The sequence below is a fragment of the Lathamus discolor genome, chromosome 6 (assembly GCF_037157495.1).
Source record: "Lathamus discolor isolate bLatDis1 chromosome 6, bLatDis1.hap1, whole genome shotgun sequence".
Classification (NCBI taxonomy): Eukaryota; Metazoa; Chordata; class Aves; order Psittaciformes; family Psittacidae; genus Lathamus; species Lathamus discolor.
The window spans coordinates 28,599,663-28,627,598 of NC_088889.1; the positions used below are offsets into that span (position 1 = coordinate 28,599,663).

General features: G+C 39.4%; 1 protein-coding gene across 1 annotated transcript in view; it reads right to left on the reverse strand.

Moving 5' to 3' along the window:
* Positions 1–19,473: 19,473 nt before the first annotated feature.
* The window catches only part of C6H14orf132 (chromosome 6 C14orf132 homolog), a 39,469-nt gene continuing 31,006 nt past the window's right edge, over positions 19,474–27,936 (reverse strand). The window contains exon 2 of the mRNA XM_065685562.1: positions 19,474–26,235. Coding sequence (XP_065541634.1) covers positions 26,011–26,235 — 225 coding nt within the window. The 3' untranslated portion in view covers positions 19,474–26,010. The remainder of the gene's footprint in view (positions 26,236–27,936) is intronic.

Genomic DNA, 27,936 nt, shown 5'->3' on the forward strand with positions numbered 1-27,936 from the left:
ACATCATGAAAAGGTTTTTCTATAGAACCCTCTGAATATTAAATATTTATGGTAAATAGTAATGAAAGCCATGTGCAGGGGAGAAAGCAAGAGAGTATTTTTATGTGTTGGTGTGGGGGAGAAAAATAGGGGTTTGTTTGTTGTTTATCTCAAATATTTTTAATGTTGTAATACATGTGAAGTACAAACGCTTGTGAAGCAGAGCACTGGGTGGGGTGACAAGGGAGGAAGAGCTGTTCATGGCTCATGCTATACCAGCCCAATGACAGAAAGCAGGTAAATGATGACTGTAAGGAGGTGGGGGTATTTCTACCTTCTCAGGATCCAAAGGTCAGTGAGATTGAATGGCAGCCTCCTCTCATTTTGTTTATCTACTCTAAGCCCCAACAACCCCAGCATAACATTTAGTTCATAGAATCATAGAATAGTTAGGGTTGGAAAGGACCTCAAGATCATCTAGTTCCAACCCTCCTCCCATGGGCAGGGACATCTCACACTAAACCATGCCACCCAAGGCTTCATCCAACCTGGCCTTGAACACCTCCAGGGATGGAGCATTCACAACCTCCCTGGGCAACCCATTCCAGTGTCCCACCACCCTTACAGTAAAGAACTTTCTCCTTATATTGTTGTTTTTCATGTGCCTTAGCATTCCTTCCAGGAGAATCTGCTCCTAGATTTTGCCAGGCACAGAGGTGAGACTGACTGGTCTGTAATTCCCCGGGTCTTCCATTTTCCCCTTCTTGAAAATGGGGGTTATATTTCTCTTTTTCCAGTCGTCGGGAGCTTCACCTGACTGCCATGATTTTTCAAATACGATGGCCAGTGGCTTAGCAACTTCATTCTCCAGCTCCTTCAGGACCAGCGGATGGATTTCATCAGGTCTCATGGACCTGTGTATGTTCAAGTTCTTAAGATGGTCTCGAACCCGATCCTCTCCTACAGTGGGCCCAAGGTCTTCATTCTCACAGTCCCTGAGTCTACCTTCCAAGACTTGGTTGGTGTGGTCAGAGCCTTTGCCAGTGAAGACCAAGGCAAAGAAGTCATTCAGAACCTCAGCCTTCTCCAAATCCAGGGTAGTTAGTTCTCCCGAGAGCTTCCAGAGGGGGCCTACGTTGTCCCTAGTCTGTTTTCCATTCACTACATACCTGTAGAATCCCTTCCGGTTATCCTTAACATCCCTGGCCAAGCTTAATTCTAACTTAGCCTTAGCCTTCCTATCCTGGTCCCTAGCTTCCTGGACAACACCCCTGTTTATGGAATTTAAGGAGAGAAAAAAAAATTTAAAGAGCAAAATTTTATTCCTAAAAGTTTAAAATTCTGAAAAGGTTTCCTTCCCAATTGATATGTTTTTATTTTCTCATAGAACCTGGAGAACAAAAAAATAGTTGGTTATGTGTAAAAAAATCTGATTTGTAACAAATCTGGGATAACAAGTGTCTATCTCTATGAAATGTGACCAGATTCCAGGATTCTACTTTTGGGATGCTGAGGAGAGCTGTGAACTGTACTTCCATGTGCAAATTCAACCCTAGAAAGTCAGCTTCTAGCTGCTTTGTTGCAGCAGAGCTTCTTGCTCTGTTCAGTGTGGTGTTTTTGTGGCTTTTCTGCTCTAAGTGAGATGAGGTCAGAGACAAATAATTCCATGTGACTAGTGAAGAAGTTAAAGATTGCTTCATTCATTTGTGTTTTGGCTTTTTGCTTAGGTTTTTTGTTTTGGTTTTGTTTTTTACATAAAGGTCGGACTGTATTTGCTTTATGATTTCACATTCCTCATTCATTGTGTTTTCATTTTAAATGAAAAAATCTTCGTGTGGTAGCTTTTGTTGCAAAAAGTGAAGGGTTAAGTGAATAGCTTGAAATACATGAGAATTCTGCTCAGCCCTCCATCTGTAAATATGTGTTCAAAGTATTTCTGAAATTAAAATCTAAACCAAATTGTCATCTGATTTTAATGACATGAATCTTTCTTTCTCTGTTTTACTGAGACATCCTGGCTTGCTGTTCCCCTCTCTGTCCTCCCAAATAACTTTTCTGAGACAAAACCACTGTGTGTTATTAAATTATAAGTACCTAAAAGTAAAGCCTGTGTAGGCGTGTTGATTGCCATTTTTAGCAGGTGTACAAATCCTTGAAAACATCCTAGATTAGCTGCTTTGGACAAACAGTTTCTCCTGTATTCAACTGGAACAGGCAGGCTTTGTTTAATTAAAACTCTAGTAATTATCTGCTGAGAAACTCCAGTGGCATCACAACTCCTGATGGAGACCATAGGCAGCAAAGCATAGCAGCGGCTATGTCCAATTTCACTAATTGGAAGCTTGCAGCCAGATTAACCACCCTCCGCTTCAAAAGTTGGCAGATCTCAGATGCTTCAGTGTTGCTATATGCAGAAATCCTCCAAGCCAGATGCATGTGACACCCACATGCTGCTTGCTATGAGCAGGGCAGAGCCATGATCTCAATTTCAAACTTGAATTCAATCTAAGTGGACAGAGCTGAACACTTTTGTTTGGAATCACCTTTGTTTTAACTTGCTTAATTGGGTTGGTGGATTGCAAGGACAAGAAATTAATCATGAAATCTTGTTTTACAGTCATGCAATGACTATAAAAAATGGCCTGGGGGATGAAGCTGGACAGTTGCTTCTTCACATGATGTCTTACATCATGTGAAGAATCTCCATGGGATACCCTAAAGAGTGCTTTCTAAACTGAACCAGTGACTGTGGAATATTTTGCTGCTTTGCTTGTTTAAATAAAAATGGATCCTGCCTTTAACCTGACTTTGTTTAGGGTTTTCGCTTGCTTTGTCCTTTTGCTGTTGCCAAAGAAAACTGTCCCAGTGCTGCTGGTGAGAAAAATATTTCTAAACCATAAATATTAATGTGCATGATATTGATAAGAACAGTCCCATCCATACTGGTGCAGCCCTTGTCTCCCATGTGAACCAAAAGAATGTTTATGAAATGATTTATTGTCAGATTTAGTGCTAAAGGATACTTTATGCCTTGCACTGGGAAGTTCTTCTTCAGGGCATGGTTACTCATATCAGAAAAACTTAAGACAGAAACATTCTTTACCCATTACATGTATTCTCAGGTGCCTGTAGCTTCATTAGCTTCTAAACCCGTTCTTTGCATGTCTTGCTTCATTGTGTTTTCTATAAATTCATCACTGTAATAACATAATTTCCATATTCTAAGATTTGGATCTCTGATACTTGGTTTAATCTATGCTAATGTAGGCCAAATCTTTGCACCAGCCATGGAGCACTGGTCATGCTATCTTGTTTAAGTGCACACTCAGAGTTTGTTGAGCTTATTTCAGTCTTATTCGTAACTTCCTCTATAAGCGTTAATCCTATATACTTTGGCAGACTATTCTCAAGTAAATTTAGTATAGAAATATGGAAAAATTAGATTATCTGAAGGGTTGGTATATTCTAGAAGGAATATGCAACGCTTGGCACTGTCTTTCAGTTTTCTGACATTTGACCCTGACAATGTACATTGGCTGTAAGTTGTAGCAAATTATGTGTACAGATTTAGTCTGTGCTCTGTATATTCTTTATGTATCTTCCACATGGTAAAACATTAGATAATCTAACACTTCAATTGTGTATCAGTTTGCTTCAAAAGCAATGCTAAAGATAATATGCTATATCACCCCTTTGTAATGCTTGTCCTAAGAAGGGTAGGTACGGATGCTTGTTCTAAAGTTCACATGAAGAGACTTTCCCTTCATTTCCACCCTCATAAGCATGGGAAAAATTGGTTTCTAAGGTATAATTTACCTTCAAATAACACCAGTCTACATGTAAATAAGTAAAGGACTGACACAGAATCTTGCTGAAAGAATTTATCATGTTATATGTGAATGAGAGCTACGAATCATTAATCGTTTGCTATTTCCACTAGAAACATGGAAAAAATCTTCAAAGTTGATAAGGAAATTCTCTGTAGAGTATAGCTAGTTGCTGACCTTCTATTTTCAATCTGTCTTTTAGCCTTAAACAGTGTTTTTTCAGAAATTTCAGTATCAGATAAATGTGGTGCATTAATACCTGAGGCTTACAACTATTTGAAAGGAGTAATTTTTCTACCTGCTATTTGAATTTAAATGTGCTGCATTCGGGCTGGACACGTGTATGACTTTCTGTCACTATAGAATCCAAAATGAAGGACTTTGGTGTGTAAATTTTGGACTCTCTTAAGAACCTGCTTGTGAAGCTCACATTCTTGGAATGGGAAAATGTCCTTGTGAATTGACAGAAAATGATCTCAAATGTAAAACTTAATTTATCACAGTTGCTAGAGAACTATTACTGCTCCCCCAGGTAGTGCTTAGCGTGTAGCCATAGGCTGAATGCATTTGTAACCATAAGTGCTAATGCTTAAGACATACCTGGCTCTGGAATGTGCCATTGTCATGGCTACACCCAGGAGCACCATAAGTCACACATTAAACTTCTGATCTGGAAGTTCAGCAAAGTTTGAGTTATTTTGGGTTTAGATTTGTGCCACTGGTTTGAGTTCGTGAACTTTTGTCTGCAACTTACTAATTTCTTTCCTTGAAGGAAAATCTGATAGAGAGCAAACAGTAAGTGCTTTGCAGCTAAAGGGAAATCTGTTAGATCTATGACTGCACGCCTGCTAAGAAAGGACTAATTGGCATAGAATCATAGAATAGTTAGGGTTGGAAAGGACCTCAAGATCATCTAGTTCCAACCCCCCTGCCATGGGCAGGGACACCTCACACTAAACCATCCCACACAAGGCTTCATCCAGCCTGGCCTTGAACACTGCCAGGAGCACTCACAACCTCCCTGGGCAGCCCATTCCAGTGTCCCAGGGAAGAATTTCCTCCTTACATCCAATCTAAACTTCCCCTGTTTAAGTTTTAACCCATTACCCCTTGTCCTGTCGCTACAGCCTCTGATGAAGAGTCCCTCCCCAGCATCCCTACAGGCCCCCTTCAGATACTGGAAGGCTGCTATGAGGTCCCCACGCAGCCTTCTCTTCTCCAGGCTGAACAGCCCCAACTTCCTCAGCCTGTCTTCATATGGGAGGTGCTCCAGTCCCCTGATCATCCTCGTGGCCCTCCTCTGGACTTGTTCCAGCAGTTCCAAGTCCTTTTTATGTTGAGGACACCAGAACTGCACACAATACTCCAGGTGAGTATATATATATATGTGCTAGCAATCCCTCCTACTGTGAAATTGTTTCGAAAGAGCATGTTAGACTGATTCTTTTTCATGATACTATTTCGTAAATTACATTCTTGTAGAAAAAGTGCTTTTTACAACTATGGCTGCATCTCCACTTCTGCTTTTGGCGATCATGGAAATCACCTTTCCCCAGTATTGTTCCTGTCTTAGTAAGAATGTTCAAAATATAAATGCCTTTCCTTCTGCTAAACCTTCCCCTCAAAAATTAGGATTTCTGATTTTACCTTTGTGTTTTTTAAAAACATTATTTTGCTTTTCTAGTGTCCTTGTATTTGTTTGCCCAGTAAGCTGAGGTGCACATTTATTCTATGCTAAGTACACAAGAAGTGCCTCTAAAAGGCTCTGTTATGTAAATTTTTTCTATCTTCCCTGGATCTAGAGATCTTGGTTAAAAGGATGAAGATCCTTAACTGCAGGCCCCTTAATGTGACCTGTAAGTTCAGAGCATGGCCTCAATGTTGCTGCTAGCTGAGAGATGTTCTGCATCAACTTCATCTGTCTCCCACCCTGATAAAATGAGAAACCTAAGGCAACGGTGTTCCTTATTTTAGCACCTGAATGTACGGCTTCTCTCTCCTGGGAGAGAAGATAAAGTATCTAAAGTGCTGAAGTTTGTGGTTTATTTCCATTCCCTTTTGTAAGAGTTGTCTTCTCCCTGCTTCCTTATTCACCTGATTCTCTAATGCATCCTTACTCCCAACCTTTGCCTTTCCATCCAAGCAGAATGCTTCTCCCAGGGCTGTTGGAATGAAATGGAAATTTAGTTGCAGCTTAATCTTGTTTTACTTCAGATATGGCTGATCATAAGGGCAGATTTGATACTCTGCAATTGAAAGGTGCTCACTCCTCCCTCATGCTGCTAAAAGCTGGAGATGATTTTTGGCCATCTCCTGCACACTTGAATGTTTTAAAATACTTTGATAATTTCTCATGCAAGTTGCTGTGTCTGTGAAAACAAAAAGCCTGGAGGATGTGGCAGAAATCCCCAGAATACCTGTGGGATCTGCACAGTGTGGTGCGCCCCTTCAGGCTTGACTCAGGAAAGCATTATTTGCAGTAAAGAAAATTTGAGGTAGGACCCCTCTCAGCTGACAGTCTCTGGCTATCAGAATGCTCCAGTGAGGCAATCGGTCAGCAGCTCAGTATAAATTAGATGAAAGCTGAGGTTAATCTGGGTAAGAACAGCCTACGACATGGAGTTTAACCGTAAGACCCTGTTAGAAAAAATAAAGAGTGCTCTATCTTGAGACATAAGCCTGTCTTCATTAGGACAGTTTCTTATAAAACCATCTGACTGAACTGTTAGACTGTCTCCATGTGCTAGGTTTTTCACACTACTGTGAAGTTAGTTTTGCCAACACCAGGAGCAATATACGTACCTGACCATATTGCTGATGTCTCCTGAGAAGCAAGGGCTGGTATTATGTGCCCACAGAGCTGGCATAGCTTATGAGCACTGAGGAGCAGCCAGTGCATGGAATGCATGCTGCATGTGCAGCTTCAAATTGAAAGTCAGTCTAGACCTTTATTCTATCCACAGCAGTGGCTAATGGTGTGAGCTTAAAGAGAAAAAAATAAGAAAGTAAATGTGTGGATAATTCTTTCCAACTTCAACAGTTTAAGGATCCTAAACTGGGTTCTGTATCTACATAATCTTACTAAATAGCTCTAAATAAATCTGTCCCCACGAATGTATCTAGTATAGACACTGTGGGAGAATAATTATACCCAAGCCATGTAAACGCTTTTGATTTTAATTTCTTTCTAAGAATTGTTTAGAGCAGTTGGGGTTGTTCTTTCTCTTTATTTGCAATTCCTGCAATCAATGTTTACAGCAGCAACATTTTTTTATTTTGCTAAATATTTTGTTTTCTGTGTGGATAAACCTAAAACCGGTTCACTTCAAGTTCGTCCTTTATTGCGTTGTGAAATGTGCATATTTTGTGCTGAGAATTTTGACATTGAAAGGTGTCTACCTGGACTGGGAATCACCCTGAAATCAGACTTCAAGGGCTTAGCTTGAGCATCCTGGTGGATTTGTTTGTCCTTTACTGTGATGCATTTTGGAAAGCAAAAGACTATTTCTGCAATGCATGTAGACATTGGGAAGAAAAGCATGTAATGGAGAAGGATAATAGGAAGGATAAAGAACTGCAGCCCGTGTAGGATTACTGGGAACATGCAGAGCAACAGAATTTGAGGGGAGCTTTAAAGCATTCCTGAATAATCAGAAGCCTCAAGCACGTTTTAAATTTTAAAAGGCTCTTGTGAAAGTGAGCAGGAGGTAAGAAGCTGCTAGAGAAGAGTATATCTAAACATCCATGATTAAATTTGAAAAATGAGAACAAGAAGCCCTGCCTGTGTGCATCTGGGTCCAGAGGTTGTTTTTTCCTCCTCTGCTGTTTGCAGAACACTTAACACGTAACTGTCACTAGAAAAAATAAGGGACTTGTAATGAAGTTGTGTATTGTTGACCCAGAGCAGACTGGTAATCAGATAGTGTTCCACTGCATCACCACCTGAAACTTCTTTTGCCTTCATGGAAATATAGAACAAAGCAAATCTGGGTAATTACTCAGAAAACTGGCCATCTCATTAACACTGGAGAGAGAGCTCTTTCCCTAGGAATTTCTCCTAGGAAATTAGGACAGTAACAAGCCCACTCTTCTGCATACTCTTGCTTAGAAAACTATAGTCATTTCCACATAGCCTCCAGACAAGAAAAAATACTTCACAGGACAGCTTCACTGTAAAAGTAGAGGTAAGGCAGGCTTGGTTTGCATCAACCACTGGCAGTGGAACCAGGCTTTTAGCCTAATATAGTGATTCACACTCTGATTTCTGTTTCCATTTATAAAGCTCAAAAGATCAGAAGTATTCTAATTTGTGTGTTTGCAGCAAATCCAGGCACGTGCATTTTTGTATACACAAAAATGTCCTTAGTCAAAATGTCAAAATACACAAAAATATACATAGTCCTTGCATGCTCCTGCCAAGTGTTCCAAGACAAATGGCCAGGTTTTCACAACAGCTCAGCTTGCTTGATGTGAAGACCTTTCAAATATTTAGATGCAAATATCTTTACTGAATTGCTGAGAGCTTTGAACCCCTGATTGGAAGTGCGCAGACACGACCTGAGCTCTCTTCAGTTTCTTGTGTATTGTTAAGTGCTATGGTTGCATTTTCCTGCTATATTGGCCTTGCTGAATTCACAGAGATATGGTGCCGACCCTTCTTGGTAGACACTGCCATTTTATAACCTTCTAGAAAGTATTGATTCTCTCACACACACACCCAAATTCAAACCAACTGATGTGAATTGCTACAACACCTTGTTTCTGGGGGTGTGTAATGGTATTAGTAAACAGGACAGGGTATATTAATTAGCCTGGAAAGCAGCAGGGGAAGAAATCCAGATGGACTAGCCATAATTCTCTACATCCAGCTGAGTATAAACAACATTCAGAGATGAGAGAGACAAATGCAGTGCCATTGTTTATGGTCAGATTAAAAGCGCTGGATAAATTCCAACCACTGCTGCAAACAGCTCAGCAGGAAGGGTGTTGCATCGCATGGTGAACCAAGGAATGTACATTTGTGAGAAAGGTATGTGCTTCCCCTTTTGTTGTCCAGGACCTGAGGAGCCTTGAGGTATTTATAGCAACTGTATGGAAGTGTACAAAACCTGTTTCACCCAATGGCCTTCCTTAATGAGTTTTTAATACTTCACCAGCTCATATTTTCAACTATCCTGAAAGTTATTTATCACTGTAGTGAACACTTAAGGTCTCTTTTGGCACAGTGCAGTCCAGAGCTCTCCATGCTGACAGGAAGTATTGGTATCTCATTATAAGTTGCACCCCTCACTGAGCAGAGGAAATTACTGATTTCCCCTCCTGTCTCCCCAAAACATGACATGGCCCCAGGGCACCTCCTCTGGAATAAAACGTATCATAGCAGGAGAGGAGTGTTTGTCACTCTCTCTGGCAGGCATAGGGATGAGACCTACAGCAGATGACGTGATATGCTGGTCAGTGTGATGGAGCTGGTGCAGGAGTGTGACCATCTATCAGCGATGCTCTGCTGTAGCAGTTTGGACATGGCAGCAAAATACCAGGAAGAGGATGGCTGCCTCTTCACCTCCACAGGGAGAGGAGTTGAAGGTCATCCTTTGCATGCAAGAAAAAGGCAGCACTAACCTAATAACTTCCTGTCTATAGTGTTTGAAGTAAGTTATATTTAGCTGTGAATAGCACTTGCAAGTGACATTCTTTTTCATGAATACTTTAAGTATAATTTCTAATGGAGAAACTAAGCAACTAATAATTTATTTTTCATTTTCATTACGTATCTATGCCATTGAGGGTCAGAGGTGTCTGAAACTTGCACAAAACAGGCACAATAGGTATTGTCAGTGACCATCCTCATAAGGAATTTAGCTCACACATCAGAAGGGCCAAACCACCCCTTTTCTTGGTGTAGTTCAGTACATCTGCTCCTCTCTGTGATATGGTGTTGACCATGTGGCTGGGCAGCCCTACCCCATTTACTTCTTCTCTGATCCAGGCTGTTGTTCCATCTTGTCAGCAACAGATCTTCTGGCTTAAGTTGGCTGTGATGCATGTGCTGTGCTTGTACCGTGCTGGTGTAAGTGGTAATGCCAATGGGACAAAACCCTTTTCCCCTGTTGCTAAAATAATGTGATTCTGAATGTGGCTGCGGCATAGGGTCATATTGCTGTGTATTTTCTTATGTCTATGTTATCTGCAAAGAGGAGGATGATGCTGGAGAATAGTTGAATTTGCTCAGCTGAGAGCTTCCCTGCTTGAGGAGACATTTTAGACGATAGACAGTTGAGGTATCGTTCCCTTGCTTCCTCCTTGCTCAGGTTTAGCATGAAGAATGAGATCAGGTTATGTTGTGGTATGTGGCTGGTTATGATTTATTTATACTTCCATAGCTGTGATCTGTACCATCACCACAGAATGGTCTCTTAGAGCTATTTATTACATTACTATGTCAACTTTTTGTGATGTTATTTGAAAAACTGTTTGCCACTTCTGGTTTAGAGTGTGATGAAAATCCTGATTATGTCTCCTTCCACACAGAGGTGCCACTTGGGAAACATTATGTAGATAAGGCTATTCAATGTCTAGTTCAGAGATCAGAAGTAAACAGGAGACGCAGCACCCAGACTGCTGCCTCCCAGCAGATCAAACTTCCTCTCAGTCTGCTTTCAGTACTGACTTAGAGAACAATTGTCATCATCAGTCCTTTCCCTCATATGGCCAGGCTTCTAAATACTGCATTGCCATTGTACAATTCCCAAGGGTTTACTCAGTGCTATTGAATTCTATTTTCCATTACAATGCCAGGACTAGATTGACTGTTTACTTTCAGTAATCCAGCTCAAGAGGAAACAATTATGATTTTCCTCTTCTTGACTATCTGTCTTGCTGATAATTTGTTGTGCTGCAGACACAACTTATTTTTAGTTAATTTTGAGCTGTGGTATGTGCTTTTGTTGCCATAATGCTGCTTTGCCTGTTTCATGATCATTTACCAAGATATTTCCACTTAGTTGTGTTTCTTATAGTCAACACCTATATGAAGAAGCTTGCCTCCCATTCCACTTTTGTCACTCTTGGGAATACACAGAAAGTCTCAGGTTTCTCACCAGTGGTGAAATTTCAGTCTTCCATGAGTCTGAAATTATGTAATTAATGTAATACTGGAACATCTTGACTTCGGGTTTCATAGAATCATAGACATATCCTTGAGATTAGAGAAATGCTATTGCTCTTTGTGCAACTTTGGTTGAATCCTGTGTATGTCCTGATTTTAAAAGATTTTTCATTAAATCATAGAATGGTTTGAGTTGGAAAGGACCTCAAAGATCACCTCTGCCATGGGCAGGGACTCCTCACAGTAGCCCAGGTTGCTCAAAGCCCCATCCAACCTGGCCTTGAACACAGCCAGGGATGAGGCAACCACAACTTGTCTGGACAACCTGTTCCTTAGTAAACCCTCGTAGTAAAGAATTTCTTCCTAATGTCTGATATAAACCTACCTTCGTTCAGTTTGGTGCTGGTGTAGTTTGGTTTTTGTTGGGTGTTTTGTTTGTTTTGGTTGGTTTTGTGGTTTTTGGTTTGTTGTTTTATTTTGTTTGCTTGGGTTTTTTTCTTTCTTCACTTTGTTTCATTTTGTTTTTTTGTGTTTTGTTTTTTCAAATGGTTTTCAATATCCACAATGTCCAGTATATTCACTGAGAGAAGATGCAAGATAAGTGCACTTCATAGAGTTTAGAAAGAAAAAAAGAAAGGAAAAATAATTGATCAGAGACTGGATGTCCACTAAGTTGCCATTTCTTTTGAGGTGAAACACCGGAAAGAGGAAATGTTTTACTGTTAAAGTATGCCTTAGTGAGAGAGGGTTATCACTCACAGAAAACTGTGAAAGCAGCTTCAGAGTGGCGACAGGAAGCTTAACACCAGCAGATTTCCACTGGTCTCGGGGTGAATTGCTTTTAAAAGTCTGGAGCCATTGAACGACAATGGGCATTTATATGTCAGCCAAGCAGCAGTTTTCCTATCCTTATGCAGAGAAATTTCTCCTTGTCACCTTCAGGGATGCAGGCTCCCACAGGAAAGGAGGAAAAGTACTAGCAGGACCTGAGGAACATATTCACTTTTTAAATATTCTGATTCAAAAAGGGGAAGCTGAATTGTCATTCCGCAGATAGAATTATTGACAGGTGTCATGGAAAAAATATGAAGGAGAATTTTAAATTTCCCCTGGCTTTTGCGCTTGCTAAATAATGACTTGGGCAACTAGAAACTGTTGCTTTCTTTTCCTTCCAGTCTTGCACTTAGTGATGATTCACTGGACATTTTCTAAGGCCATATGAAAAATAAAGGGTCTGACTCTGAGCTTACTGTAAGTGGTCTAAATCAAGAAAGACCCTACTGAAGCCAGTATTGCACTATACAGAGTGATTTAAAATGTGTGTGGAAAAGATGAGTAAGATTATCTCTCAGAGATCTGCTGAAAATATTGCTCAATTTGCTCTAATCAATAAATTACAGTGTTACTTTGAGTGTGGAAAGGAAATTCTAATGTTTTTGCTTTCAAGGATTCTCAACAAAATACACAGAAAGCCATGGGAAATGTTTTCTAATGTATTTCTAAACTGCACAAGAGAGGAAAGTTTCAAGGTTGTGTTATAGACCTTCAGTGATATTTAAGAGGATTTTTTAAAAGGATTCCAAAGTCAAAGGACACTTTATTTAACTTGGTCTTTTATATAACTAGACCACAAATTTCCAAAGAGTGCTTTCACAACACTGAGGTTTTATGAATCCTTTCTCTCAATGAGTTCCATTTATTGAGGAGGAGTGTTTTTTTTAAAAATATACTTTGATGAAAAATGTATCTAGGAGAAGAAATGGGCTGTATTTTTGTTTAAATATCTATTTTAAATTTGTGATTCATCTCTACGTAACTAACAAGACTGTATCCTATGTGATTTAGGATTAAACAAGCAGTAAAGGGAGGCAGTGAGTGCCCTCTGTGAACTCATCATATAGCAATGAGCAGATGGGACATAAATAATTTTAGTTTTGTAAACCATAAAGACAAAGACATATCATTGACTGTAACTGTGATATAACGATTAGCTCATAGTAGATAAGGTAGCATTCCAGCAGAGTGCTCTAATGCTGTCTCAAGGCTATAGTATTACATTAAACAGTATTCATTACTGATGGAAAAGAAAGGAAATAATCTGTTATGACTCTATCAAAGGTACTGGTATGCCAAACAAGATAGGGAAATATCACTTTAGATTTTAGGTTGTGCAATCTTAGATGGTTTTCATCAGGAATAGTATTTCAATCTCCTTTTTCAACATTGCAGCTCTCCTGAGAAACCTATTACTTTTCCAATGTCAAATAATCTGAAGAATGGAAGGCATTTGCACTGTGTACGTTGACATAATTTGAGGAAGATAGGAAAGAAAAGGAAGTAAATCACTACAGAAAAAAATAGTTCTTAGGTATTACAGTGTGTTGAGGTGACTTGGTAGGTCAAGGGAAAAAAGGAACATGAAGATCCTCACATCTGGAAAATTAGGCAATAGGGGTTTAGAAGCTGTTTTTCCATGCAAGCAGATAAGGTTTTTGCCTCTGATTTCATAGGGAAGAATAGTTAATATATATCAAAGCCTCAAATCCAAGATAAATGTGGTTTCTAAGAATTAAAGGAGCTGAACTGATGCAAACACTACAAGTTTTACATGGTGACTTGTAAATGACAGTCTAACAAGTCAGAAGAATTACTTTAGTTGTTGTTAGAACAAGATTTTTTTTAACAGCTTCCTTTCAGAAAGCTCCCTCGCTTCCTTGAAATTCCACTTGAAACCGGGATGTCATCCTCTGATGGTCTCACAAATTGAACTAAACCAATTAAATCAAACAACCCTTACAGACACTAAAACCTGTTACTTCAAAACATATTGTCTTGAATGTGATTATTAGAAAGGTTTCCATCCTGAAAAGCTAACATGCGTCAACAGTTATAAACAATGTAGTTTGCTAGAAAAAAAAAGAAAGGCTATATCCTAATAGTGTCAGAAACCAAACCAATTCTGTAGTTGTACTGATTTTTAATAAATTTTAAGTGTATGAATCAGTAAACAGATAGATGAGACTTAGGCTTCCAAATGATTTAGGAATAGTTCCATAAAACGATTAAACTTGCAAATTCTGTCATCAGGGTTTCCATCTTAAAACCCCCCAGACAAACAAACAAAAAACTCCCAACAACAAGAAACCTCAAAACCTTCTCAAATCTCTCTCAGAAGCTAACTTGGGAAATACTCAAGCATCTGTGGCTTCTTGAGGTCTGCTTTGGGACATTACATGAAGGACAGCTGTCCTGATGGTTGCAAACAGGCTGCCCATGCCTTATGAATCACAGACTTCATCTGTAAGGTTCAGTGCATCACCAGAACTAACAATGGAAGTGTCATGTTTAAGCGGACAGAAAGACTAACATACCATGTTCTTTCTTTCTTCTTTCTTCTCCCCCATGACAACATCCACTGTTCGTTGGTCACAGCACTTACTCAAATGCAGAGGAGAGCAGTTCAGGTTTCTCTTCTGCATGTGGGGAGGTGAACTCACTTTTCTGAGGTGAAGGCTGCACTCACTGAGCTCTAGAATACTGTTTGCCATTAGTGTTCAGGCAGTAAATATAGATTCACTGGATGACAGACAGCAAATACAAGTGTCTTTGCAGTTAGGACACTCAAATGAGAGTAGAGAAGTTGAGTCTTACACTTATCCTTCAATCACACATTTTAAGAAGGGTAAGACAAAGAGCACCAATACGGAGCTTTGCAGTCATAGTTTATTAACATAGCTACTATGATGGTTTTAAGTTTCCCAGTAAATGCTGTGCAGGTTTCCAACTGATGAATATGCATCAGAAGTAATTGAAAGGTTTTCATGTTTTCTTCTAGCCATTTTTACCTATTGTAACAAGTGGACTTGACGTTAACTTTTAAACACCTTCCCTGAGCTGAAGAGAGATTCAAAGTCAGAAGTAGGCAGAGAAGAATGAGACTTCTTTTTGCATGAAAAAACCAAAAAGTTAACTTCAAATATCTTGACTCAAGTGATTATGCCTTTTCTACTTGATCGGGAGAGGAGGAACATCAAAATGACACTAGTAACTAGTACGACCAGGTATGGTATGTGGAACTCTCCAGCTGACTCACCTCAGCATCAAGTTTCAAGACCTGATGCAGAAATTACTACATTTTTTTGTTTAAGTTGAACTGTTAACCACAAGGGTTCTATCATTAGCTGAATTGCAGTATCTATGCTATCAAAATACTCAGCCATAAAAATGTCAAGGTGATAAACTAATAATCAGTCCTTAGGTTGCATCGTCGGTCAGCCTTGAGTGCTTCTGCCGTTTTGGGTGAAGGTGGATGGGATGAATTCCTGATCATACTCCTGGCACATGCCAAACCCCTCCTAAACAAGCAATGCCCCAGCACACAAGCTAAAAATTAACTTGAAGAACTCCTGCGAGGTCCCCAGTCAGGATGCTTGAGGACCAGGACTTTTCCCGGAAGTACTTGTTACACATCTCTGCCAGTTAATGTAAATAAGGCTTGGCCAGAAGGGCTTTCAGAAGAGACTTGGACAGGGATCTTCATACAGAGAAATGCTAGGCTAAAGTTTATAGATTCCTGTGCTTGAACTGAAAATAAAGGCAAACACACAGGAGGGAGAAAAGGTTTGAATACAATTTGTAAACTCTTCACAGCTAAATTGAGAATTGAGATATCAAATCTGGCAGCTTTTCAGTAGAATTTTAACACTGGTGTGAGCCTAATGCTTTAGGAATAAATTAATGTTATTGTAGGTATGCTAAATAAAGTGGCAGAAGACAAACGAAAGATACTAAGCCAGTAATGAAAATAAGGTCCTATTTTGCAGCCTGGTATTTTGAAAAATTCGCAACATTAAATTAAAAGTGCATGAGGAATGCGAAGTAAAGTTCATTGACTGTATCCACAGCATAAGTAATGGGTCATGCCAAAGTCACTCTTGCCATTGAAATGCGAGTCACAGAACTGACAACAGCTTGGCAGAGCTGCCCTTCCAGCAGGCTACAAGACCCACAGTCTGTCCCGATGTCAGATGTTTTGAGGTTTTTTTATTTGCAGCTGTGCAATGGTCCTGCACACTGGTTCTGCTAATCTGATGTGGTGGCATTTTTCTTGTCTTGTGTTATGTCAAGCGGAAGAAGTCAAGTGTTTTGAGAGACATTATCCTCACTTCTGTTCCAAATTTGCTTTGTTGTTTTTAAATATAAAACAGTGCTTCACCACTTGATTTAATATTTGCTCCTTTCCCATGGTTCTTTCCTGTTACAATGGATGTGATACATCGGCAGTCTCTTACCATGCAGGTTTGAAGGAGGCACTTCCTATTTCCCTCTAGTGAGTAATTTGTTTATCTGCACAGAGCATATGGGTTAAACTACAACCAGTAGTTACTTTACAGCAATTTTCCAGGTCAGCAGTGTGTGCTCCACTTTGAAGGGTTGCAGCCCACCCTCTGTCCTGGCAAGCCCTTGAGCAGCCCCACACAGAAGCAAACTCAGTACCCTCATTCCCAGACCTGTGCTGCACACAATCCCATGGAAAGCGCCAGAGTTTCTCATCAGAGTAGTCCTGCAGTGGTTTTCTTTAGCACTTGTGATGATTTCTTATGCTGGTCAAATAGTCAGTTGGTTTGAAGCAGAGCTTTTTAGACCCCTAAGTCGTTTGTTCTTGATACAGCTGGTTTCTGAGACAGCTCTTCCCAACCTAACATGAATGAATGTTGTCAAGCTATAAAGTAAGGGTGGCTCTCATCTAACTTAAATCAGCTTCAAGCTTTTTTAACCCCAGCACTTGAATGCATTAAAACACATGTGATGAACTGTTTTTATCACAGGAGATGATACTAGATTATGTGTTTAAAAAGTTAGCGTAATTTGACTCATTATGCTGATCACACATCAATGCATTGAAAAGTTGCTTCAGTGATGAGGTTACACTGCAATTTTACCATCTAAAACAAGTATGCTGTCACATTGTACTGCATTAAAACCTGATTTTTTTCATATCATAGGCCTTAACATCTTATAAGTAAAACTGAAGCTAAACAAAGCTATTCTAAAATATATACTATATACAATATACAATATACAGTAGGTTCTATGTTTGCTTGGGTGTTTTGGGTTTGTTTTTCTTTTTTTTTTTCCTAAAAATTGCCTGAAGAATGGAAATTCTAGATTGCAGTTGGAAGATGGAAAAATTAAGGTTTCATCTAGAGTATCTTACAATCACAAGTGAGGAAACTGAGACAGCTTTAAGAATTAGGTCCTACATGTTCTTGAACTATAAAGGAAATGGAAAGGTAAGAAAAAGTGCTAAAAGGTCAAAGTTTGAATTTGACTTTAGGAGATGTACTTCAGAAGATGGGACCCACGTGAAACAAAATCAAGTCAGTAAACAGACATTACTAGGGAACGCTGCACAGAGGATAGAAACTAGTTTGGCTATGAAAAACTGGTGTCGTCATATAAAGTATTAAAAAAAAAGCCCAAAAGCATGAGGCTTTCAAAGGAATCTATGGGTTTTTTGATTTACAAGAAGGTGAAGGAAATAAATACTTTATAAGTGCTAGATTAAATAAATAGATAGATAAATAAATAAATAAAGGCACACAGGTGCTTGGAAGAAGAGCTGAGCTGCTGAGAAAATAAAATTCTCTGTTTAAAATTGTTTCCTATACTGGAGGACCAAGGAGTAATAAATTGCTTTACCTGTCCTTTAAGGAGTCAGTAGGGAAATCCACAGACTGGTAAACCTTGCTTCTGTATCCAACTAAACATCTGCAGGCATAAAACCTTGTAACTTAAAATGACAAGAAAAATACCTTCATAAAAGCATCATCTTTCTTGCCTCTAATGAGCAATGATTATCTGAGTATGTAAAGCAAATATGACAGTCAGTTAATCTTGTGTATTTAGAATTGTAAGATTCATCTTTATAAACTGTAATACAAACTTTGCGGGTGATTTGCTGAGTTCAAAATAAAGCCTTTACAAGAAACAGCATTAATTAGTTCAAACTTTTACAGCTGGCAGGAGGACAGGAAAGCTGGCTTACCTGGCATTGGTATGGCCTCTGAGGTAGGGCCAAGTCTCAGTGCCAGTACCTGCACTGCATGTGAGCTGGCACTTTGATAGTGCGGTGTTCTTGGCTTGCTGCCTTTCAGAAACACTGCAGCATGTCGTAAGAATTCAAAGCAAAAAGCAAGCTCCTCTTTGATTCCAATATTTCTGGTATCACAGCAAGCAATGAAAGCGATAGCAGCCCGGTTATAGAGTACTCCATCAACTCCTGTACCAGATGTGCGCATGCTCAGTCATTCCAAAATATTTGAATTAATTTTGCTTTATCCTAAACAAAACTGTAATGTAGCATTAGGCAAAGCAAAATATGTCAGTTGAAATGCTATAGTGGACAGGCTCTCTTGGGCTGAAAGACTGATGTTTTTTGTTGGTCTCACTACAAAACAACTTACATTAGCGGATATTAGCATCCAGTTTGCTTATATAGATAATACTGTACAAGAAGACAGTATCAACAATTTCAGCTGGTTTTATTAGCCTCACAACAAAACACAGCTAAATCTTTAAATGACTATTCAACAGAACATACCTTCTATTTATCAGTTTTTCTCATTTCTAATTACTGTGCAGAATTTAGAAATGAATGGAACCAAGATCTGTAAGATTCCATAACTGCAATGGAGAAGTGAATTATAAGTAGTTTTGCTGTAGTGTAGCCTTACATGCTGATGATTAAACTCTGGAATATGTTATGTGTTCTACTGATAAAAGATCAGGACTAAAAGAAAACATGTCTTTGAGTTTTGTTTTTAATGAATTTTTGTCAGACTTGCTGTCAGGATTGGCATATGCATCTTTGTGATGATCTGAGTTTGCTTCATTCAAAGGTAAGTTAAATTTTCATTTAAAACTGTGCTTAAAAGGTCACTTAGCATGTCTTTTTGTTGTTCCTTCAGCAGATCTGAATGCACATGCCTTATTGGATCCCTTTTGGAGAGTCACATGGCATGTGATAAACGATGGCATTTGAAAAGCCAAATGTTTTCTTTTCTTCCTTTTGCCACTATTTGTCTTTATAAAGCTTGCTGAACATCCTACAGGGAAGGTTGATGCCTCCCTTTAGTCCCCAGAAGTCCTTGGCATGGCTGCCCTAGGACAGGAGTTTGGGACCACAGTCACAAAAACATCCACACTACACTTGTGGGACAGGGCAGTCGTGCTAAACTGAGAACTGGGAGAGGGCAATGACATAAGGGCTCGTGGTATAAGGGCTTCTGAGCTTACATGTGAAGAAACTGAGACATCTTTTTTTGGCTCCAAGCTGTGTTGAGGCACTGCCTGGACTCTGAGAGCAGATGAATCCATTTCTACAGAAACAGCCACAGTGTTTTGTTCCATATATGCAATAGAGATGATTTCCTAGGCTGAAGAATCACACAGGTCTGTAAACTGCAACTAATTATTAGTGTCACTACATCAACTGCAATTACAGACTTCTAAATAGTCTCAGGTAAACTGAATAAAATGAAAAATCACACTCTGCCATCAATTTTAAGAACTTTATCCAAACCCACAACTTCCAATCGATATTAACAAAACTTGTCATTTTCACCATAGTAAAAGAATGAACCAGTACTAAGTACACACAAAGTGAAAGTAGTCAGTAACTGGAAAAGAATATAACAGGACCTTAAAAGAATGCACTTCCATTAACTAAACAGTAAATTTAGAGAAAACAGGACATTTTTAAAGTTGTTTTTCTCTTTACAGACAGAGATCCACATTTCAAGAACTAGGATTACAAGAGTAAAGGTTTTTCTTTAAACCAACTCATATATTACAAAAACAATACAGAGAAGCCCTGTTGGTGTACAAAATGGTAGCAGAGAGAAAGGATAAGAGAATTAAATTGTCCAGGATTATTAAGAAAAAAATACCAATGCATACTAAAGGGCTCCTGTAAAGCTGTTTACATGAGCTTAAGGATGTAATTTCCATATGGTCACATGACTCTGATTTTGTGTGAAGTACAGATGCTTCCACAAGTGTCAACACTTAGTTTATTTTGAAAAAAAACCACAACAAAACACCCAACCCCAACCCCAACCTAACAAAACCCCCTAGGCAATATTTGAGATAACTGAAAAGCGAAGGTTATAGGCTACCTCACAAAGCCAGCTACTAGATTTATTGACATGAGTTTAAAATTTCACTGAGGCTTTGCACTCCACTCCTTTCACATTGTAACTTCAGAACTGAAAGAGGTTTTTGTTAGAGAAAGAATAAATATTTCTCAGGTTAGGTGCTTAGACAATAGAAAAAATAGTGCAACTGTTTGCTACATTATACACCCTTCCAGCGTATCTATCAAAATAGTCAGACTCAGTTTTTATTACCTTCTAATTTAAAAAAATACAGCTTTCAGCTTGCTTGCTTGTTTTTCATTAGGAAATTATGGACATCTTTAGATACACTTAAAATAAACCCCCAGCAACCCAGAGCTAGTCTTGCAAGTTGATCCACTGAAGCAGAAGTGTAGATGTGTTATCAATCCGGTTGATTCCAGAGGGAGGCAAAGGACCCTCTGGATGGAGCAGGTTGCAGGCTCAGGAACTTTGATCATCCTTGTGCAGGCAGTAACTGAGAAGAGTTTTAGGTATAGATCTGTAAACAGTTCAATCTTATTTGCTCACTAGGGGGACTGAACTCCACAGGAAGTGTGACAATACCTTAATGGACCGCAGACCAGGAAGCTCCAAAACCAATACTAGAACAACCAGGGACTGTGAGGGAGGCTGTTCAGCACTCTCTGATCTGGCCAAGAAATGCACTTCCTTTTGGTCACAATGAGATTTAAAAATGCTCAATCTGGCTATAGCAGCTTGGCTGTGAATTTGAGAATTACAGGTGTGTCTAGATTTGAAACTGTTTAGTACATTGTGGTTGTTTTTCTTTACTAAATAGGCTAGTGTTTAATGGCCTTGACCCTACAATTATTCATGTGGAGCTTTTGTATTTTTCGTAGTGCTCACTTTTACTACCCTTGCCTTACTCCAAGTGCATTACCACTGATTCTGATTTGATAAAAGTAACAAAGTACTTTGGGTTGAGAAAAGCTCAGTACATGCTGATGGAAGAACAGTGCAGTATATTTATAGAATCTGAATTTCTAAAAGGTAGTTTTGGTTTGTATAGATCCTGGCAGTACAGTTACCCAGCTTCATGGCCACATTCCCTATGCATCCAGAGAAGAGCATAGGGTGACTTCATTTTCCTTGTTTTGAGTTGGAAAACAAGGTAAAAGACAAAAGGGTCTGTATGAGGAAGCACAAAAAGTTAGAATCAAATTAACAGCAGTAGGAGACTTTAAGGTCTCAAGGATGCTTTAATTTCTTTAGGATGTTCCCAGATCAGGGGCAAAGGGCTAACTACATGTTAAACCATCCCTATCTTTACCTTATGGTGGCTGATCAATGTACCAATAACAATACACCTAACAGAATATTGATCTCTGGTTCTTCTTGTGCAAATGGAATAAATGCATTTGTTTCCCTGAGGATTAGCAAGCTGTAAGATGAGGAGGTACATGCTGTACCTGATGGTTAGTTGACTTAAACTTAGCTCAGGCTGTCGGTCCAGGCAGCACACAGGGGTCACAGGGACAGAGCGGGAGTTAACGAAGCACTCATCTCTGCCTGTCAGAACCCTGATGTCTGACATTATCACCAGGGACCTGATCACCCTTTTCCTCTCTGTGCATTAAACAGATGAAATCCAATTCTCCAGAGCTCTGAATGTTCCAAAAGAACAGAAGCATTTTGATCTGGGATTCTGATATTTGGTCTAATTATCTCAACAATAGAAATCATCCTTGAAGAGAGTAATTTTCCAGATTCTGCCCTGTGATTAGCTACAGGAAACCCAGTAAAATTACATCAGATAAAAGGACAGAGCTACATGAAATTAACAACTCTCAGCAGCCTGCAGAGAAACAGGAAGAGGGTATTAACAACTGGACTTGTTTGAAAATAGCAAAATGAAAGCCTCTATTAGTAGACAAAATACATAACAACCTTCAGCTCCTGGGTTTTGTCTGGTCACAGACACAAAGGCATATTTTCCCTTAATCTTCAAATGGATGTATAGAATAAGGATTTTGGAGAGGTGGAATCTCATTATTTCTGAGGTATCCATCACTTCACTTGCACACCCAAATGGCCAAATAAATTACTTATAGCAGATGAGTCTCTCTACTACCGTCGGTGCATCACTTTCAAAATCTGTTTTTCAGTGTTGCAGATGTGTTGACACAGAAATACATCCCCCTCCCTCATTTTAATTTTGGAGGATGTTAATGCTGTGGACAAGCACAGCCTCCTAACCCGACAGATAACAATACAACAGCAGGAGCTGTGTGGGTTTCCCCACTCAGTTCTCCTATCTCATGTGCCTTTGTACCCACCTTTATAGTTGTGCAGCCTTTAGACTGCTGTGGTGGCTGTACAGCTGCTTCTGGCTGCTTAGAGCAAAAAAAAATAATCTTTAGAGAAAGTTTGATAATTTTATCTGGTTGATCATTAGTTGCCATGGCTAGAAGAGACTTGTTAGGCCACCCAGTTTGTCTCCCTGCTTCCCATGGCTCATTAATAACTTTGCAAAGCACATACACTATTTCTTCTGTTTGTACAAGGAAGATCGCAACAGAACTAGAGGGCTAACACTGCATATAGAAAGTGGTTTGTTTTGTCTGCCACTGAACAAACTCCAATTAAGATCTTGTAACTGTCATCTGAGCTAGACACTTACTTACATTCAAAACACGGCTCTTCCACAAACAGAATCCTGCTCTCATGCTGATACAGGAAGGGCTCAGCAAAGCACAAAGCCCTCTTCTGCCTTTACTGAAGAGCTACAGTGAACAGCTCTGAGGAAAGCAGTTGGGCACTCTCGTCACCCCACAGTGAGTGATACCAGTTATCCAACTGCCTGGCTCCAAGGAAGGGAGAAGCTACAGTGCTCTAAGTCAAGCTGTGCTGACAGTTCAGGTTATAACATATACCCACATAAAGAACTGGTAACACATTTCACAGGACCATACCTATGACACATTCACCATTCATCTACTTTTCTGTTCCCCTCTGTGGCTTCTTTGAATTTAATGATGGAAGAGTCCCCTTTTTTTAGTGGTTTAATTCAGACCTTCCCTAGCCTCCCAGAAGATGGAAGTAGTTGTAGTGGATGGTGCCAGAACACTATATCCAAAAATATAATGTGCTTGTTATAAATATCAAAGTAGATCAGAATTTGAAAAAGCTCTGCCCAGTGTGATCTAGAGATCTAAAGGTAGTATCCTTGTCCCTGCATCCTAAAACTGTTTCCCCAACAGAAAATTAAAGTTTTGTTTGGCCCTTCTTGACAATTTGGCCTCTAACAATGAAAATATATATGACAATGATCTGGATGTGGGAGGCAGAACTCATTGTTTTTCAACACTCCTATATCAATTCCATATGAAAGTAGGGCACTTTCTTTTGGAAAAGCAACACAAAAGCATCACTCGGCTTCATGAGCAGAGGGGTGTCTCTTTGCTGTTCCCACTGTCACACTTCATGGGCGAAGAATTTAGTCCAGCAGTCCGGGAGAGAGATGCAAACACTGTTAATTGCACTAATATTATTATAGGAAACTTAAACAAAACACTCTTCTGGAAAATTCATTAAGCAGACGAATAATCCCATTTGGCAAGTACCTAACTGTTAAACTGGTTTTAATCAAGGTGGAAATGTGTTGCTCTTCATGCAAAAACAGTGCTTGCAAGGTCTGGCCTAATTACAGACATACTGAAGAAAAATCCCTAAGTAAGTGGTACAATTATGAAGGTAATAGAATATTAGAACATGGCTGGGAACAGTACATTACATTAAGCAGTGTTTCCATGAGTCCTACATGTTCATACCCAGACACTGTCCCGCTCAACTCTGTATTGCAAACTTCTCTCAGCAATAACAAACAGGAGTGTAAGAATGGGAAAAGTACACAGTTCATGAAGCTCCCTGTTTTTTATTATCTGCTGCCTATGAAGGAACAAATAGCTATTTTAGGACAATGAAAATTATAGTTTTTATATCATTCTTAAGACACAGCTATTTTATTAGACAGAATATGCTTTCTGCCCCACTGTTCTTCCAGGACTGGGCTTCTCAAACTTTTTCCTAACACAGATCTTACCTGTCCTCAGCCACCTTCACAAAATCCTGCTTCCAAACAAGGAAATAACTACACACACACAAGCTCAGTTCCTCAAGTGAGCTGTCACTGTTTTTCTCATCCTCAAAATAACTTCATTTCTTTTGTTTCTGCTCCCCCCTAGCTCTGTTTGCATCTTGCCAACTTTAAAGGCCAGTTTATAGAGTGGAAAAACAATATACATAGTGATGAGTGGTTATACATACTGATTTGGGGCATGCTGCTTTGATTCAAGTAACTGTCCACCAGCCCTGCAGGAAAATGGGTTTAAAGAGAAAAGAAGAAAATCCAACCCTCTCTTCACATTCAGCAGCTCTTAGTCCAGCCTCAAGCTCTGTGGCAGGCAAGTGTCAAAAATAGTCTCTGTGCCTGCAGAAACAGCTTTCTGGAATTTCTGGGGAGTAGCTGTATACGACAGAAAACCTGCACATGCAGACATAGATGAAGAATTTGTCTGCTACTCTCAAAGTGCAGATGTTTTATGTATTTGTGTTTATTTTTTTTAAGAGGGAAGAGGCAGATCTCCTGCAGAGGTGATTATTTGTTTCTTCCCTCAGGATTTTATAATCTCTGAGGCAAGAAAGGCTACAACTTGTTTTGAAAAGATACAGATCTTGAAAAGGAACTGCTTGTGGGAACAATGCAGTGAAAATGTTGTCCCCCAACAGAACAAATCCAAGTGATAAGTGGAGTTGTTACCTAAAGCAGGCTATGTAAAAATCACTTGCAGAAGCCTCATCAGTACACAGAGACATATTAATACTAAAGTATAAGCACTTGCATCTCTGTCACTTACTACCTTTTTTTGTGCTGTTTCAATCCCAGGACATACCTGACTCTTGCGCTCACTCCGTTGTGAGCACAGAAGTGTCAAGTCTTTCTTTTAATTCTATTTTTCTCATAAGATACCTTTCACTATTAATCAGACTTTGCAGTTTCCCCACATCCTTTTGATACACCAATAAGCTTATGAAAATACACGGGTGTTGTAAGAAATCTGGATTACAGAGAAATGATCTGAAAAGCATGGTATTTGGCCTCTGTTGCCTGGGAGAGACACATTTATGAATCACTGCAATCCAGTACCTCCAAATAGAAATGGGAGTTTGTACTGCTGTTTAACACTTGCTCCCCTGGAGCGCAGCATGTCTGCAGACCAGCCACACCTTGCAATAGCTGTCTTCTCCTGCAAACAGCAGACAGGTTTAGCATCAATTCCTATATTTTCAGATCCAGCAACTAACAGTGGAAGGCAAGTGTTAGATAGTACGCATCTGCCTGTCATAGCTTTCAGACTCAGGAACTTGAACACAGCCTAGCAGTGTATGCACATGCAGAACACTCACACACGGTGAACGCGTGATTCCTCAGAACTGTGCCAATGCCAGCCATTTAGTCCACCTCAAAAACCAAGATGTCCAGCAAACATGACATAGAACAATGTCATACAGCACTACACCACAGTAAAAACTGCACAAAAAAAGCTGAAAAAATGCAGCAAAACTGCTGGAAAAATCTAAATAGTAGAAAATAATCACTTGTCTCTATAAATGTCACTTTGTATGTATGTTGGCCTTTCATTATATTTCTATACAAAACTGATATTGGCTCTGTTCTCAGTGAAAGCTCTCACCTCCACACAACTTGCAATTGCATCCAAACTTTCTGCCATCAAGATTCAAGATTATTAACTTGCATTTCATTTCCAGCTGCACTTAATCAACAATGTCCCTACCTATATGTATTTATATCGATATACATGTATATATACACGCATACACATGACAAATACTGTTGCAGTTATCCTTTCTTCCAGTGTTTGGAGTGACAGTCATCCTAGAAGGTGAAGGCATACACCACTCCCACAACCACAATATTTCCAATTGTTGCTATTATTGCAATCCATAACAATATGGCATCATTTGAAGAACGGGATGTCTCTTCTGGTGGATTCTGCATGGAAGAAGCTGCATGGACGTTGGCTGACGAGTTAAACAAGGAGTACTCTGTACTAAAGTCCTCGTTGGGTGAGTCCATAAAGGCTCCTCCCATAACAGGAAGCTGTGAAGAAAGATATGGCAAAATTAGATTGAAGGCTAATATCTGTATTTGCTTCGTCTCAAAGTCATTACAAAAGGCTAGCCACTAGCAAACCTGCAAAATTACTAACCTGTCAGAAATACTACAGACACACACTTTAGAGTATTTTTTCCATTTCCGTTAGAATCAATATTATTGCAGAAAACCTATGTATACGTGGAATGTACATAAGAGCATGAAGGCTCCAAGTCAGCCTACATAATGATATACATTTAGAAAGAAGTGTTTTTTTTTTTTTTTGGCATTATTAATTTTTAATTTTTCTCAATAGGGATTTCTTCTACAGTTGAAACCCTGTGGCTCTATAACAAAATAAAAATCCTTCCTGCTCTTATACTAGCAGTAATACCATTATAACCTCAACAGTAGTGTTGAAATCACCACGGCCTATGAGTAACAGAGGAACCAGCCTTGCCTTCATTCAGCCACATCACAGAATACTGCTATACCATCAGCCCTAAATTACCATGTCCAGTACTCAGTGGGCTGAAAAATCAATCTCTCTTAACACTCTGTCCTTCAACTATCGGACTACATTTTGACTCTTCCAGTAACCTCTCGCTTTGGTACTAAACTATACCCCCTCCCAGCTGTGTGCAGCTGTGCTAGGGAAGCTGATAAACAGAGCAGGATTCAAGGATAAATCACTTCTCCTCTCCACAGTGGCTGCTGTAATCTACAAATTAGTGTAAGGAATTTTAAAAGCTTGAGAATAAAGTAACTATTTTTGCTCACTATCTATAACATATTACAGAGCTACAAAAGACACTCTCTTTCAAAGCTGACTGCTGAACAAGTTTTAGCTGTACTAGAAAATATCATGTCACATCCAAAATATAACAGAGAGTGACGAAAGACCACAACAGGTATGTGATAATACTTAATCCACATTAAATAAAATTATCTGTGAAATCAAATATGATTAGACAAAAGCAGTTTTCAAGAAACCGAACAGGAAATTTCAAAAGTAAAGTCTGATATATTCTCCCTCCATCCAAAACTTTTGCTGCCAGATTCCACACAGAATATGCTTTAAAGAGAGCAAAAGGTTCCATTTCAGAAGCAGCCCAGCCTGATGCTTTTAATCCAGTTCCACCAGCCTTTTTTATGTCTTGCAATTTGGTAAGGAGAACACTGCACAGTTTAATCGGGATTTCTTTTTATGTAGAGATTGCCATAAAAGACAATTCTGACTTCAAACATAAAGTGTGTTTACACAGTGTTGCTGCCATTGACAGCTCTGTAGACACTAATTAAAGATCTTTGCAATAAATGACAGGCATACATTTACCAAACTGGCAGCAAAATACTCAAAGTGAGGTTGCTTCGCTACTTAGCAAAACATGTTAAGGGTATCAGCATTTAGGACTGTCAATTCTGCAAAATCTTTCAACTGGAGCAAATATCCAAAATAGAGAGTTACACATGTATGTGCATGCACCCAAGACAGTGGGAGGTCATGTGTGCTGTTGTAAGTGATACTGGGGTTTTGGGCCACACATTCTGTGCTCTCAGAGAGTTATTTGAAGTGACAAGCTTCCACCCTGTTAGACTTGATGCTGTCACAGAGGAAGGGAACATTTGTGTAGCAGCACAGCTACACACCAAAGTGCAAACTACGCCACATCTGAATCTCCTCATACCATCTAAGGCTCAAACAAG